The 16,955-nt window shown below is 35.0% G+C and overlaps 1 protein-coding gene across 1 annotated transcript; it reads right to left on the reverse strand.

Moving 5' to 3' along the window:
- Positions 1 to 6: 6 nt before the first annotated feature.
- On the reverse strand, positions 7 to 16,174 carry sycp2l (synaptonemal complex protein 2-like). Its single transcript, XM_073830299.1, has 29 exons — positions 16,169 to 16,174; positions 15,841 to 15,960; positions 15,542 to 15,656; positions 15,359 to 15,462; positions 15,201 to 15,225; positions 15,015 to 15,100; positions 14,844 to 14,932; positions 14,597 to 14,631; positions 14,375 to 14,517; positions 14,217 to 14,269; positions 14,077 to 14,122; positions 13,044 to 13,136; positions 12,901 to 12,961; positions 12,128 to 12,301; positions 11,677 to 11,710; positions 11,421 to 11,478; positions 10,406 to 10,455; positions 10,215 to 10,260; positions 9,891 to 9,993; positions 9,686 to 9,729; positions 9,456 to 9,585; positions 9,298 to 9,362; positions 9,166 to 9,226; positions 8,961 to 9,059; positions 4,700 to 4,806; positions 3,413 to 3,507; positions 3,123 to 3,222; positions 2,924 to 2,982; positions 7 to 1,610 (listed from the first exon to the last, which is right to left on the reverse strand). The coding sequence occupies exons 1-29, from the start codon at positions 16,172 to 16,174 to the stop codon at positions 1,484 to 1,486; spliced, it is 2,328 nt and encodes a 775-aa protein (XP_073686400.1). The 3' UTR covers positions 7 to 1,483.
- Between the last annotated feature and the right edge of the window lie 781 nt (positions 16,175 to 16,955).

The raw sequence follows: 16,955 nt of genomic DNA on the forward strand, positions 1-16,955 counted from the left end.
ATTCAGTGTAATTGAATGTATTGATATATAGGATCTTGTATTACAGCACTAATAATACACCTTTCCCAGGTTTTCAATAACAGCCATGAGACGTAGATTGTTAGGTACAGAAGTCAAGTCAAATGAAAAATGCTGTATAAAAGACAATTTTAACGGTGTTAAAGACCCCATGCAAATGTTCGAGAAATACAATTTTTGTGTGTTAACATTTTTTTAGGGCTGGACAACTTGATTAGCTTGTTGAGGTGTTTGATAAGGGCTAGAGCTAAACTGTGCAGGAAAGCGGATCTCAACAGCCAGAGTTGACCACCCCGGATATATTTCCTGTTGTAACGAGAGGGCATAGGGAAGGGTTCTCCCTTTTGTTTAAACAGCCCATAAACTTTATATTAATGGCAGAGAAATTAATCATGATTTGTTACATCCTTGTAAGTCTTGCCAGGTGCTAATAGCAACAGACACACTTATTCTAAAAAGCATTTTATTGGATATGCAAGTGGAGTCATCAGTATTTTTTGCCAGTAGATGTATATCTGCAAAATTTAAATTAATAGGTACATCTGCATGTACAGTACATGACCAAAATCAGTAGCCTACAAAGCTTTAGTTTTCATTTCATGGGAGTCTTTGGTGCAAGAAATTCATGTTTTTTTTTTTTTTTTATGACCACAGAAAACCTTAAGGATTGTCTTAATTATAAACTAAATAAAGCACTTGCAGTATTAAATGATACATAGCATCATGTGATGTTTTACACCAGTAAACAGAAATCGCTTTAATTAAAACTTTTTAGTCAGACAAAATAAACAAAAAGGCATACGAAAGAAAAAGCATCATAGTGTGAAGTCCTATGAGGGATCTGCGGTGGTGGCACCTTGAGGAGAGACGGACTGGAGAAAAAGACAATTTTAAAGACTTACTCAGTGTCTAAGTAGTATTTATTAACTGCTTAGATGCTGACATTTAAATATCAGTTAGATATTCCTGACCTGGAAAAAGTCTAGAGGCCTCATTTATGAAATGTTGCACAGAAACCATCCTAAATTTGATCATCTCTCAAATATGCGTACGTGTGATTCATAGAATGAATGTACGTACAGAAAACATGCTGAAATCTCTTTCAAATGTGAAATCTATGAATCGCAAATGATCTTGAACTGTATGGTTTCAGCTCTCAGCCTTGTAAACGACTCCTAATTAATGTCATTAACATATAAAAGATCGACATCATCATCATCTAAATCCTTTAATTCAGAACAGTGAGCTGCGAGAACAGCTTACATTTTCAATAACCTGCAGTACTCCGACAAGAGAAAGTGCATGTCTGATCGGACCCTGAATTGACGCTAAGCACTTTTCCATGTCAAGGCCAGTTTTTAAAAATGTGAGTGCTGGTGTGGATTTAAGTGTAGGTACACTCTAAGATAAAATCTGAGTGTACACACACTTTATAAATGAGGCCCCAGAAATCTAAGTCTAAAGTCTACATATAGTGCTGGTAAATGAAAGCTGTAATGAACAAACTGCTCACCGCAGTACTTTTGGCCTCTCTTCTCGCTGATAAACTAAATGGCACTTCAGCACTCACATGCGGGATAAGAGAATCCAACCTGTTATGGAAGAGCAGAAGCTTTTTTAAATTCATGTACAAGAACTTGCCTTGGGCCACATTGTTTATTGCATGTTAAGCAATAATCAATGGGTAAAATACAATTACAGTATATACAATGAGATGTGTAGACATTACGATACACAATTCTGAACTGTAGTTAGGTTAAATATCTTAAAAAAACATGCTTCTATCACTTAAGAAATATTGCCAAGATTCGCCCTTTTCTATCTCTTAATGATGCTAAAAAACTAATTCATGCGTTTATCTTCTCTCGACTCGATTACTGTAATGCTGTGTACACTGACTTGCCTAAGGGTTCTATAGTTTAGCTGCTGCATTTTGTATCAACTGCAGCTTGAGTATTAATGAAACTGAAGAAACGAGAACATATTACACCGGTCTTAATGGAATTACACTGGTTACCAGTGCACCAAAGGATTGATTTTAAGATTCTTACACTAGTTTATAAAGCATTACACAGCTTGACACCTTCTTATATATCTGACTGTTTATCAAGATACATTCCTAACCGAATGCTACATTCCTCTAGTACTGGACTTTTAACATATTACACAGTAAATCTCAAGCGATCTGGCGGTACTTCTTTTAATCACTATGCTCCAAAAATTTGGAACTGTCTTCCAAATGAAGTTAGAGAGTCCACTAATATTCATGTCTTTAAAAAGCGTGTTAAGACATATCTCTTTAAAGTTGCATATGAGCATAATTAATAATATAATATAAATAATAATAATAATTTTCCCAATACTTAGATTGGTTATACTCCTTTCTTACTTGTGTAGTTATGTAATTGTTTATTTTTTATATATTTTTAATTGCTTATATTTGTTAAGTTATTTAATGCTTTAACTATCTTACATTGATGTTTTTATGTTTGTTTCATGTCTGTGAAGCACTTTGAGATGCATTTATGTATGAAAGGTGCTATACAAATAAAAATTATTATTATTATTATTATTATTATTATTATTATTGCCCTCATCTACAAACACACACAAATGTTAACAAACTTTGAAGTTTGGCTTGAGAAAACCTTGTCTGAACGTTTTATTTAAAGTCCTGAACTGTAAAGATTATATAGGCCTTTTATCATCTGAATATTTGAATGGTTTGATGAAAGAGTTGTAAAAACTATTTAAAAACTATTAAAAGCTTTATAAAACAAACAAACAAACAAACAATTAATTTAGCTCTATGAGAGGAAGCAAGCAAAACAAACCATCCAACAACACTTCTTCCATTATACAGACAAAAACAGCATGTGACAAACATAAAACAGGCTTAGACTACCTCTTCTGCTGTCTATCACAGAATGCCCGAACGGTGTCAGACTCCGACTGCCAGAAATTCTGAAATATGACCAACAGAACAGCACTGACTTGTTCCATTAAATATACTGTTCAGGTGAATATATAAACATTTCAGTTTGCCTTTAAAGCCAATCTACTTCATGACAATGTGTTAATTTTAATGAGAAACTGAGACAAACCACAGTCTCTTTCTCGATGGTTTTGAGAGACAGACAGTCCTGCTCCAAACATGCCAACTGCTGCACCACCGTGTTCTGGAACTGCTCCAGATGCACCAACCTACATGCAGAACAGCATGGTTTGTTTTCTGAATCTCAGCTATAATCATGTAGAATAAAAGTGAGCAGTGTTCGTGTTTAGTCAGCTTAAATGGTGATATGTTTAAACTAGATTTACATGGTTTATGGACAAAAACAGGACCAAACCAAAGAAGCCGGTAAATGCCAATGATGTGTTTTGTGTGCTGTACCTTCGATTGTATACAGTTCCCAAGAGAGAAGTCACATTTCTCTGACAATCTGTTAAAGATTGCAGGGATTTGGCTTCAATCTTCTTATACCTGCTCTGGATCACAAAAAAGAGAATTCCATGCTGACTAAAAAATAAAAATCAGCTGTTAGTTCACGCAAAATGTCCCCCATGCATGTCCTTCTGTTTTGCTTCTTTCATTAAACAAAAGGAGATAATTTTAAACAATGTTTGAGCCATATACAATGACAGCATTTTACTGGCCTAATAGTACAAAAAGTACTATGAAACCAGTTTAGGTGGCTAACCTACTTTGTGCCAACCACAGGTTTTAGGTACCATGAAAGTGGCTTAGCTTTTAGCAGTTTTCATTGCCATAAAAACTTATGCTCCATGGCTAACCTGAGGACTGTAACATGAAGCTGGATTAACTGGCTAACCAGGTAAGGTACAGTTTAGTTTGCACCAATCCTGGGTTTTAAGTACCATAAAAGTGGCTTGTCATTATTATTACACAAGCATTTTTTAAACAATTATTAACCATTTAGATCAAATTTAGACCACCTCCTGAAGCTGTCTGAGCGATCGGATTTAAATCTGTCTCGAAAGCTTTTTGGAGGTCATTTACACCTTCAGATAGCTATCCAATTAGTGAAAGCACATGCCAGGGTGACCAGGGGTAAACATGCCACTGCCATGATGGTGTACCTGATCTGCAATGAGGTTTAGATAGTAAATTGCCCAGAGCAACACAGTCCCTTGACCAGCTTGTTGTCTTCCCACAGTGTACTGGGTGCCATTACATCACCAAATAAACATGTAAAATTAAACACTGCTCCAAGATACAGTTCCGCTGCTCGGGTCCCCATTCTAGGGGCTTTCAGCTGTGGACAGAGGTCATCATGGACACTCTGACCTACATAGATCTGTACATACATAGGCCCATCGTTAATTTTTTTTTTATTCTCCTACACAAAAGAGAGAACTGAATTGCAGCTTCTATATTCAGGAACAATTTTTAATGAATCTTATTTTAGCACATTAGTTATATGGGTTACTCTTGTGTTTAGTTTGATTGCTTTTGTGCTTTTGGTAGTTTGACAGCATCCATTCACTTTTCTTGAATGAAAAACAACTGATTAAAAGGTTTTAAAAAAAAAACACCTTTACCTTTTCTTCATTTTTTTTTTTTTTTTTTTTTGCAAATAAAACACAGCTACACTTTTGGCAATCTTAATAATAATAAAAGTAACTAAATAAAAAGTCTGCAGTCAGCTGTTGTACTCACAGTAAAGTGTGCTCTCAACTGAGTCTTAAAGGAGTTAAACGCAGCTCTGACTCCTGCTCCCAACTCTTCCTCAGACTCCTCATCCGCCAATGCTTCAGTTACTCGCTCTGACACACAGATACACAGATATTTTAAAACACATATTTTTGTAAAAAAATTAGGTTTTGACAGTGTCAGCAAACTTCTGGGTACAATGTTTTTCCCAAAAATATGGTTAAGTAGGTAGGTACGCACACGCACAGAGAGGGAGAGAAAGAGTGTGTGCTTTTCTTATTTGGCATTCATGTCACTCTCTTTGTTGGCTGCAGCACACAATGCCCGCTTTTTATCCTTCTCTCAAGCAGATAAAGCGTAGAGCAGAGACTTGAAAAAGTGGAGCTTGAGCCAAAAAAAAGAAAAAAAAAAGGCTAAGATAAGCATGCCTAATTGCCTATCACTACAAAGCCTAAACAATTAAGCTTTCTAATCCTGCACTATACTGTATATGTGGAATTCCTGTAGCTTACATTGTAGATCATACACTAATCATTTCTACTAGATCATTTCACTGTAACGAACTTCAGGACCTCAAGTAGTGGGCTTACAACTCACAACATTTCACATTCACTTCTTCATGTCATTTTTGTGCCTTTTCTACAACTGGCATTTTAGCGACACCTACTGTTCTCTCAATGCACCACATATTCCCTTTTTTATGAAAAAAAAAGAAAATTTAAGATTATAACTAAAATAAAGAACAGAACACCAGAAGAAAAAAATAAATAAATAACAAGAGTTCTGAATATTAACAGCACACCTAGTACTATTACACTGAAAAGTCCAAAAGGCATAGTTTTCTAACTCAAACGTTTTATCTGCGTGAACAAGTACTCTTCTATTATTTATTTATTTACTGAGTTATTCATACCCTTGGTAAATATGACCAAAGGAGGCTGTAAAAATAAGTCTACATTGTTTATCAATTGGATCTTTCATTCAAAAATGTTTATTAGCTAGACACTTCTGGAACTTCAAACGGGATTGGGTTCTATGGTCAGATGAAAGAAACACTCAAAATGGGTTTGGTGCACACAGGGACACAAAAAGTACTTAATGTGTACAATGAAATATACTGCTGTGCCTTTCTTGTGGGCCTATTTTTCTGCCAGAGATCCTGGATATCTTGTTCACATAGATGGCATCATGGATTCTAACAAATATCAACAGATGAAAAAATGAAAACTGACTATCCCTGGAGGATCCAATCACTGCCCAAGATTTCTAGCAGGGATTCCCTGCTAGAAATCTTGGGCAGTGATTGGATCCTCCAACAGGACAATGATCCACAAACAAACATCAAAATTAAAACAAATGGGTCACTGAGGACAAAACCAAGCTTCTGCCATGGCCAACCCAGATCCCTGAACTGAACCCTATAGAAAATGAGTGGGGTAACCTGAAGAAGAGAAGCACCAACATGGAACTAGAAATCTAAAGGGTTTGTTTAGAGATATTCTGTATGAAGGAATGGTCTCTGATCTCTTGTCAGATGTTCTCTAAAGTTATCAGGCATTATTGGTGAAGAGCTGTTATCTTGGAAAAAGGAGGTTGCAAAAAGCATTGAATAAAAGGGTATGATTAATTGTGGCCAATGTGTATTAGAGAAAAAAAAATTATGAGATTTATCTCATATGCATGCGTGCACACACACACACACACGTTTATTTTTGTCATTTTACAAAATTGTAGAGATATATCCAGCTTCAGTTTCCTTGCCAAACTAAAACAGAACACACAAGCTTATTTTTTTTAGCCAGCCTTTATCCAGCTGCTAAGGCATACAACATGTTTATTTTGTCATAATTTCACAAAACTTCTATATCCAGCAAAGAGAACCCTCAGAAGAGTTTCAATCTCAATTCAACTCAAAAGTTTTCAGAAGACATTTAATATTGCAAACTTTGCCTAGACACCAAATTCAGAATCAAAAGTTAATATGAACTCCCTTGAAATTCCAAATATAAAAAAACCCTTTCAGCACTCTTCGCTTACTTTTCTTTCACTTGTGCTCCTAAAATTAAATGTTAGACATTAAAAAATGTCAATTAAAATAAATAATTAAATTATATTTTTTTTGAAGAAGCAGCTTTTTAAAATTGAATTAAAACAATAAGTTACCAATTAAATGAAATCAGTATTAACCAAATTTATTTCTACCACAGAGATGGCCCAAAAGAACACAAAAGTGGCTTGTAGTTATATTTTTATGTTTAATGAGGCTCAAAGGTGGCATGAGTGCAATCAAATTCATAAATTCATGTTTAGATTTATTTTTTAAATACTGTATAAACTTCTGAATATAGAAATATTAAATGATTGAAATAACTGAAAAGATAGGCTACTTTAAAAATGAAACTCAAACTGCTAGTAGAACGTGCCAAATCACTGATTTAATTGCTGGAACATACTGTTAAGTTGATTCGCTGATTTATTCAGGAATAAAGCAGGTGACTGTCTTTATGAATGGAAAATTAAATTGTTGACTCACCAGATTCTTTTAAAAATGCATGTTCATTCATAACACTGTGTCTGAATGGAGATGCGCAGCGGCGCAGTTGTGACTTGTTTTAAACTATTTTTGACGACGAACAAAATCAGGCAATAGTCAGACAATGTAAGTCACTTAATATTAACTTCTTGCTTGTTTAACTGTTGTATTAAATCAATCTCATTTACAAATCATTAAAAGCCTCTTAGTTCAACGTGATCTCACAAAGTTCCATTATAATCAACAAAGCTCTCTAAACTGCACTATGAATCTCTTATTTACACTCTCTCTACACTTTGTTTATGAAAGGATTCTTCAGATATGCCTGTGATACATTACTCAACGCTGCAAAAAACACGTAGAAACCTTTAAAGCTCCCCTCAGCACAAACACAAATATGCTGATCGGGTCAGTAGCACACGCAGTGTATAAACACAACTTTGCCTTTATCCAGAGTGCCATCCAGTTTTCTTTAAAAAAAAAAAAAAATCTGCCAACCAGAGTTACTGGTGCTTGTGCCATTGTAGATGCCAAGAGTGATAAACACCCAACCACCAACATCATCTGCGTAACGCAAATTACGTTAATTACGCACCTTTGTGTGTTTTAGTCATTTATTGCAATTACATGCAATTAATACAAAATCCTTATCGCGTTAAAATAATTTAACGCAATAAGGATTTTGTATTAATTGCATGCATTAACAGTGACAGCCCTAATACATATTATATATTAAGGGTGTCGCGATATACTGGTATTGACGATAACCGTGATATTCAAATCATAAAATATCAACATTGTGTGAATTTAGGGTGTGACGATATACCAGTATTGGCGATAACCACAATATTTAAAATTAACAGGACAGGTATGATAACAGCCTACTCCAGCAGCAGTACCTGCATGCTTCTACGTGCCGCGGCACAGCTGGTGTAAACAATCATTGCAACTCCGGTGGCCACATCGAAGCCATAATGCGCCGCAGACAAATGCAGTATTAGGGCTCAGAACACGTGCCGTGGCCGGCTGATATGAACACGTGCATTTACTACTAGAGTGGCTGCGATCAGCTCCAATGCCCGTGTCGGAGCCGTAACACGCCACATACGTGTGCAGTGTAAATAAGGGGTAAAAGATTTATCCATCATACAGTGTAGATAGCTTAACTGATTAAAACAGGAGTGTTTTTTTTTTTTTTTTCAAAAAAAAGCAGGAGGCGGCGCAAGAATTGGCCATCCTCGTCACCAATATGTCATATATTTCACAGTAATGAACTTCAGGACCTCAAGTAACTCTTTTGCATTCACCATATGTCATTTTCGTGTCTTCTCTACAACTGGCATATTAGCGACACCTACTGTTCATGCATGTATCTCACACCACAATTTGATTCCCAGGGAATGCATGAATTGAATGAATAAAATGCATATATATATATACACCTTGAATGCAGTATATAAGTTGCTTTGGATAACTATCTGCCAAATGCTGTAAATCTGTAATGGACTTGAATCTTGTGTGGCTTTCTGAGCTACTGCTCTTTAGCTCCACATACTTTTTTCAGGACCAAAAAATAAATAAATAAAATCTAGTTTGTTGTTTTTAAACTTCAAAAGGGAGAAAAAGATAAATAATAATTTGACCAGACTCAATGCTCTGAATTGCACCGGAATTATGTGGGTTTAGCATAAATATGACTGATCATCTAAACTGTTTAAGACTGAACGCACTTACCTGCAGCATCCTCTAGTGGGCTAGACATGAATAGTCTTCTGGGTTGAAATATCGGGTGTCTGGGTAGCTGCGTATCCCCTTGCAGACCCACATACAGCTCTGTGTGGCACATATGTGTCCCCAATTAACCATTGAAATTGTTACCTATTTCGCTTTGATGTAAAAACTGTATGCCAAAAAGGCAGGGTTGTGAGAGGTGTCTCACCTGGTGATTCATCGGCTTCACTTTTCTGGGGAGTTGAGGTTTCTTCATCCAAATTGTGGTCCTAAGTCAATATGTATATATTTTTATTACAAAAATGCATCATAAGCACACCATATTGAAATCGACGTGTACCTCTTCAATAAGATGATCAAGTTCCTCTAGTGGTAAACTGGTTTCAGAAACAGTCTTTTGAAAACCTTGAGAACACACAGACACACAAAGTCAGGAGCTTTAAATCAGCATAAACTGAGATTGATCTTCTGAGATTGGTTTTATGTAATAATACTGACCTGAATCAACAGTGGACTCTTTGAATAAGGATGATTCCATGTTCAGTGATCTCCCTAGTTTGATTTGAGACTGCCAGTCTACACTTGCCACTCTTTCCCTTTCTTGAAGTGTTTGTTTTGGTGTTGAATACTAGGGAAAAAATTATAAAGACCCACATTTTTATACCCTGTATAAATGTTTCCCCACTGCAAATCTACTGAGAAAAAAAAAAAAAAAAAAGGAATTCTACCTTAGATAACTCCTCATTACTGCTCGGTGATGAAAGAGGAAGAACTATGGACGAGTTAAAAAAAACAAACACACACACACACACACACACACACACACACACACACACACACACACACACACACACACACACAAATAAGGTTGCAGCATATCTGAAGGATTTATAAAGTAATGTAGTCCTGCAGAATAAGTAACTGATAGCCTACCTCTGAGTTTTCCCTTGGCTCTGGGCTTTCTCCTGCTGTAGACAGCATGTGGAGTGTCCTTGCGGAGACACCATTCATCTGAACGCATCACCTTGATTTTCTTCTGCAAGCAACCACATTTTACATAATTTACATTTATGCATTTAGCAGATGCTGCTTTAAAATAGAGGTTAGTCACAGATTAGAAGCCAGCTTTATTAGGATTAGGCAAATTAAAGCATTTTTGAAATGTACAACTGTCTAATATGTAAAACAATACCAATTTATGCAAAAAAAAAAAAAAAAAAAAAAAAAAAAAAGGAGCCTTTACATATTCTAGCTAACCTTAACAGGAGTTCTACCCAGAGTGTCAGGGAGGGATTTGGTAGACCTGATGAAGAAAAATTAATGTTTTAGGGAAAATACTGTAAATGCACAGCAGTACATTTTGCCATACAGTGACCCTCCTGCATTTCATACCGATTTTAAAATTAGATAAGAATTGTCAGAACAGACAGACCCTAAATGTCACTTACCCATTAGAAGATGATGTCTGACAGAACAATACAGTCTTGGCACGGGCAACCTAAACCAAGAAGCCAATCTTAAAAATTATCTCAAGCTTCAATAATGAGAAAATGAAGAAATTTCTAAAGTAGCAAGGTTAAATGTTAACTAGTGGCAAAATCCATTAGGGTAGAAAATTGGCTTTGAAACTTAAATTAGTTTTACAAGTTTTTTTTCTGCCGTCATTTGAGTAGGACTTTATTAAGACTGGCCAGATCAAGTTAAATAAAATGAACAAATTGACTTGAGAGCCCCAAAACATTGGTGAAGAAATTCATATTAAATTAAGAGGATATTAATATTAAGAGGACAGTGGACCTGATATGTCTCTGCACACCACTGACCTGATACCTCCACAAAGCGGTCATGAACGTTATAGTCTTTGGATTCCTGTCATGTGACTTCCCTGACTTGTCTGTTTCAAAAGTGTGACTCTGACACTGAGACACCTCAAGGATCACCTGGAGCAGCCATATACACACCTACTCATATCATATGCCAGAAAACTACAATTCTTCAGCAAGTGGCTCTTTGACATTCGTCCTGTAATTTAGCATCCAAAACGTGCTCTAAAGTATTTAGTAAAAAATGACAGCTCTTGGGGAAAGATTAAACGGGCGAAAATTGACACCTGCTTTGGCACAGTATAAAAATTGGGTATTTTGAAAATAACACTACCGAATAGAACAGACCAGGAAGTCCATTAGCACATTAGTAAAGTACTAGACACGCATACACGCATGCATGCATGCATACATACATACATACATGCACACATACTGGTTTCCATGTTTTATGGGGACATTCTATAGACGTAATGATTTTTATACTGTACAAATTATACTTTCTATCCCCTTATAAGCACCTTCAAGCATTTTTAAATATTCAAAATAATGTCATTCTGTATGGTTTATAAGCTTGTTTCTTTATAGGGACCAAAACAAATGTCCCCAACATAGTACACTTACACACAGAAAAGCATACCTCCGAATCTGAATGATCCTTAAACTGAAAGATGTCTTGGTCTGGGGTTCCTTTGACTCTTCACTCACCAAAAAAGAAAAGCATAAAACCACTGTGTTTTCCATCAGAGAGTACATGTACAGTAATGAATAGTCTTACTTTGATCTTGAATATCTGCTTGGTCCACTTAAAGGGGAATGCTGAAAAGTGACTGGCAGTTGGTGAAACTGGGTGCCCATACAACTTCTGTAATTTGCTATCTGGATAATCTAGTTACCTGATAGAGGAATTTAGTTTCTGCAGCATATAGGCTAGGGAAGGAGAAAACAAAATTCCATGAGAGAGTCAGAAAACTAATCTGTTTTACGAAATCAAATTAAGAAAATCATCAATCATATGCTCTCTCAAGTGTAAACACTGGGATTTATAAAAATTTTACACAGTTAGGCAAACATGCCTGGTAATTGTCTGTGGCACTGATGTTTGTTCATGCTGGGTTCCTGTATAAAATGACATTCCATATTGATAAATCTGAAACAATGTACTATAAATGAACTTTAACGCATATCTGCTGAGAGTGTAAGGTGCGTGCCTTCTATCTTGGTCGAGCAATCCCCTGATTGCAAAGCATCCTAGTAAAAAAGGACATGTAATTTATAACCACTGGTATGTATGTAAGGTATATTTATATATTTGACCATGCCTTTTTAAAAACTGAAAAACATTACATGCTAACACCTTTGAGACTAAGGAAGACTGCGGTTTATCTGGAAACACTCTAGTCAGGGCTGTTTGGATGTTGTACTCTGCATTAAAGATGATTTTGACAATTTTGCCAGTGATCTCTCCATGAGAGATTTGGGTACTCATGTGAACTTCCAGTATCTTCTGATCATCACACTCTAAAGCAATAAGAGGAAATAGTCATTCAGTAATCATCCATGGCATTTAAAAGCAATTACACATCACATTTATACTACTTTAAAGTTGCAATAGGCGATTGTCTTCAGAAACATTTTTTGTTATGCTGGTTGAAAGTCTCTTCACATCACAATAGCAATCATTAAGTTAAGTGGTCTAAATGTATTTTTATGTATTTATATATTCTGTGGAAGGCGAAGGACCAAGAAATGTTTTTCCAATCAAAATATTCAGTCCAAACATTACGGCTGTTGTACCTGCCAGTCAACATATGTAGTTGCATACCTCAGGGGGTGTGGCCAGTCAACATATGTAGTTGCATACCTCAGGGGGTGTGGCTTTGGACAGAAATTTGTAGGGAGGGTGGGATGTTTGCTTTCAGTGCTATCAGGCTAAAGTTAGCATTTCTCAAAATCTTCTATTGCACCTTTAACTTTGTGTTTAATTTTAAAACTAATAAGGAAAGACACAATAATAATAATAATAATAATAATAATAATAGTAATAAAAAAAAATAATAATAAAAAAAATAAGCACTGAAGAAAAGCTAGAGGTCAGGGCCATTTGTGATTAATCCCACCTTGAAGATCATACATGCTGACAACATCCTTAGGCAGGTGAATCAACTCCCACAGTGTGTTCTACCACAAAAGGAAGCTCAGTTTAGTTACACTGCTGATTTATGAAAAAACATTTCTGTGCATTAAAACATTTTGGACATACCTTTGGGTCATTTACAAAGAAACTAATGGTTGATGTTCCAATGTTGAAATCCACCCAAAACTCCTTTAGAAATTCATCTTCAGGTTTAAACAGCTAAAAAGGATCATTCAAACAATGGTTGGTAGGAGAAATTGCAGTGCACAACCAATTTATTTAATACTAATAATAAATAATAAATCAAACAATTAATTCACAATAATCACATCCAAAATAAAAGTTTTTGTTTACATGATGTGTGTGTATATGGGTCAAAGACAAAAATGGTTTAGGAATAAAAACAATAAGTGTAATACTAAAAATATTAAAAAGTTTTCCCGTTTAATTTAATTGCATTTTTGTTTTTGTTTTCCTGAGCAAAAAATGTTTTTTCCCCTAATTTACAGAAGACACCCACTAAAATTTAATTCAGTGTAACAATCTTGTCAGGCATATCAATGTATAACATTAAAAGATGAATTACTTTCACCCCAAATACTAATTAGTTGTAATTCTACATTTTTAAAATTTGCTACTATCCTAGGTTTTGCAATAAAATTGAATATGCTCCCTTATTATTTTATATTTTAATATGTACAAGTCAGACTAAGCATGTTGTTTGGATTTTTACATAAATATTATGTTACACAATACATTATTAAACCAACTTTTGACATTTTATTCTCCAAAAACTAATTTGAAACCTTAAAAGTAGACACTTTACTTACATTTAATGTGCATTCTATGGACATAATCACATTTTTATTTGATGTGGACATCTTAAAGTCTTCAACCCATATACTTTTATTCATATAATTAATATCATATATAAATTTATTTAAAATGTAAACATTTTTCTTAAATATATCCATGCATGTGTGTGCATTTATAAATACATAAATATACACAGTACACAACAAAATATATATATTTTGAATGTAATTAATTGCGATTAATCATTTCACGGCAATAATAATAAAAATAAATTGAAAGAAAGAAAAATTAGTTTAAAAAAAAACACCTTGTAAGACCTTGTAGAGGAATGTTTCATGCTTACCTCAGTTGAATCAAGAAATGCCTGAATACAAGGGAATGAAAAGACTCTAGGACAGAAGGACAAGATCATGCAAACATGTAAAAACTTTATGGACAAGGATGACTGGATAAAGCCAGCTAAATGAATAAATAAACAAATACCTTCTTGAGTTGCCAAAATAACTATTTAGTTCATTCAGAAATGTCCTACAGTCCTTTTAACAAAGAAAATATAAGAACTCCAATAACACTTTTAAAAATCAAAACCTGCTTGGTGATTCTAGTATTTTGAGCAGTGAAAAATAAATGCCTAAACATACAGTTTCAAAATCTTTGTCACGAATTGAAGTAAAAGCTGAAGCAAAGCTTCTGAAATGGAACCATTTGCCAGCAAAGTCTTCTCTTAGTTTCCTTGGTGTCATTCTGCAGAGTGCCTCAGAGATGGCCACCTGCATTTCATAATCTGGTGACAGCATCAAATATCAGAATATGAACATTGTACCAAATACAAATTCCATAATTTACAAAAACTGATTGCTTACCACCAATGTCTGTCAGCGCTTTTGCCAAGTCCTCTCTGTAAGAAACGACAACGCAAAAGTGTTTGCACCAAAATTCGCCTATTTCCTAATGGAAATTTGGTATGTTTGTGTTGTAGAGAAATATGTTGTCCACTAGAGTGCAGCCTTGTTTGCAATGGGACGGGAGCGTTATTCGTTTTAAGTGCATTTGCGTGTGCAACCACCGTACTTTATAATGGCAATTTTGGTATGGTGGATGATGGCTTACAAGAGCCCGACGTGGTCATCTGACTGGCAGAGTTTCTTCCTTATATCTTTTGGACTGCTGTCCAACATAGAGTTTATGGTTCTGATGGCCTGAGTACAAACAATGTCAAATTATTTCAAAGCGTAAATGTTTCGGTCAAACAATTTTTACCAATAGCTTCATGAAAATTACCTCAAGACGCAGACAGAAAGGCACTTCATAATCCAAAACAACAGCCCCAAAGCGCAGCAAAAAAATATCCAGGATCTTATTGCTGCCTTCGAACCATACCAAAATTATTATTATCATTATTATTATTGAACTAGGCCTATAAAAAAATAATATTATATATTATATATTTATATTTGAATGGGTCACCTGCAATGGTGATCTGACACAGGCCCTGTATAAAAAAAGGAAAGAAAGAAAGAAAGGTGTGGTGGTTGTTTGTAAACTTAGTTTAAAGCCGGCATGGTTTATAAATGAATGAATTCTCTATCGCGAAAATGTATTAGACCTGCAGAAAATTTTATTACCATGGCAACCTCGTAGAAAACTTCGATGAGATTCATGGCGTCCCTAGGTGGTTTGTGCTGTTCTTTAAGATGCTCTGACGAAATCTCAAACCAATTCAACATTTAAAAAGCGAGCACATTATAAATTATTATACTGAACAGAAACATTTTATTTTAATCAGAATTAGATAAATATGCTTATCTTCACAACCAAGCCGTGATTAACAAGTTTCTGGATGCTCTCTTCATCTTTACTAATCAGATGTTCAATTGCCCGTAATAGTAAGGCAACATTTTTATGTTCGTTTTTATGCAGCTCCTGACGATAGGTAATAAAATTGCACATGGGTAAGAAATTTCCAGCTTTGCAAGGGAGAATCTTACAAAAAACTGCAAAACATTTTTAATAACATGAATAATAATAATTGAAGATAATCTTATAAAAGGAGCAATAAACCACTGTTATTGCATGAAAATCCAGAAAAATCAAATTCATAATCTGCCTTAATAACAATTTCGTCCAGTCGATCGGCCAAGGATACTGAAGATTTTTCTTCAATAAGAATCATAATAGCCATGCTAAGGTTATTTTGGGCGAAGGCATCATGAAGTCTACTGGTAAGCTGTGTAATTAAGAGAAGCACTGAATGAATGTCTGGAATAGGCTACTAAAAACAAAAACAACGCAATAAGGTCCAGTAAAGTAAATTGAGTGCAAGTAAGCTAAGGCTAATACACAATCAGTAAATCAATCAATCAAATTATTAGCCCGTACAATCTTATAGAATATAAATCGACAGTGAGAAAATAATCCTCCATATAAGAACTCACACTCATGATGCACAGACAGAGATCCTCCTCAGACTGTATAATTAAACACACGTGGCTTTTAATTAGGCTCTATATCCACCTTTTTCTTACGCCCATGACCCTTTGCGCGAAATATATAAGTGACTTCCGTGAAACTAGGCTAAACAATCAGGGAAAGGTTTGCATTTTCAAAAACGTGGTAGCTAATGAGATGACATTAGCCTACTCACCTTTCGATTATCGAATATTAAAAGAAAATGTAAAGGTCTTAAAGCATTAACAAATTACTACAAGAGACCACGTTTAACCCTGAAAGCCCGAATATAAATAAATAATATATGTTGAGCGTATGTATGTAGCTAACATATGTTGCCCAAAGATGTTCATTGAACATTGAGTGATAATATTTCAAAGTCATTTCTGTTTTGACAGATAACAAATGGGCTACTGTATTTACCTGTCTTAGAAACATTTTGTGAACACTGCTAATAGGGATTATAAGTGAAAAGAGGAGACAATTGCATGGGGTAGGGTTGTAGATTAAATGGCGTTGTCTTTTTTCACTATGTTTAAGCGAAATACAAAGAACAACAACAACAACAATAATAATTTGTAGGAAAAGTTGCAGCGGACTGAAAACAGCTCTTACCGTAGACATTCGTCACATTGCAGTCTCGTTAGGTAGGAAATAATAGTTTATGAAATGATTTATGAAAACAAGACTCAGAAAGTGTTACAGTATTAGCCTAATATTTAGGCCTACCTACTGAAACACTGTATACAGAGTATTTGTTCTGTTTTGGGTTTA

The sequence above is a fragment of the Garra rufa genome, chromosome 24 (assembly GCF_049309525.1).
Source record: "Garra rufa chromosome 24, GarRuf1.0, whole genome shotgun sequence".
Lineage (NCBI taxonomy): Eukaryota > Metazoa > Chordata > Actinopteri > Cypriniformes > Cyprinidae > Garra > Garra rufa.

What these genes read in the sequence shown, in the direction of transcription:
- sycp2l (XM_073830299.1), bottom strand. An exon ending in TAATCACGGCTTGGTTGTGA is followed by an intron (nt 15,463 to 15,541) that starts AGATAAGCATAT and finishes TGCTCGCTTTTT; the next exon opens with AAATGTTGAATTGGTTTGAG. An exon ending in CCCACTAGAGGATGCTGCAG is followed by an intron (nt 4,807 to 8,960) that starts GTAAGTGCGTTC and finishes TCTGTGTGTCAG; the next exon opens with AGCGAGTAACTGAAGCATTG.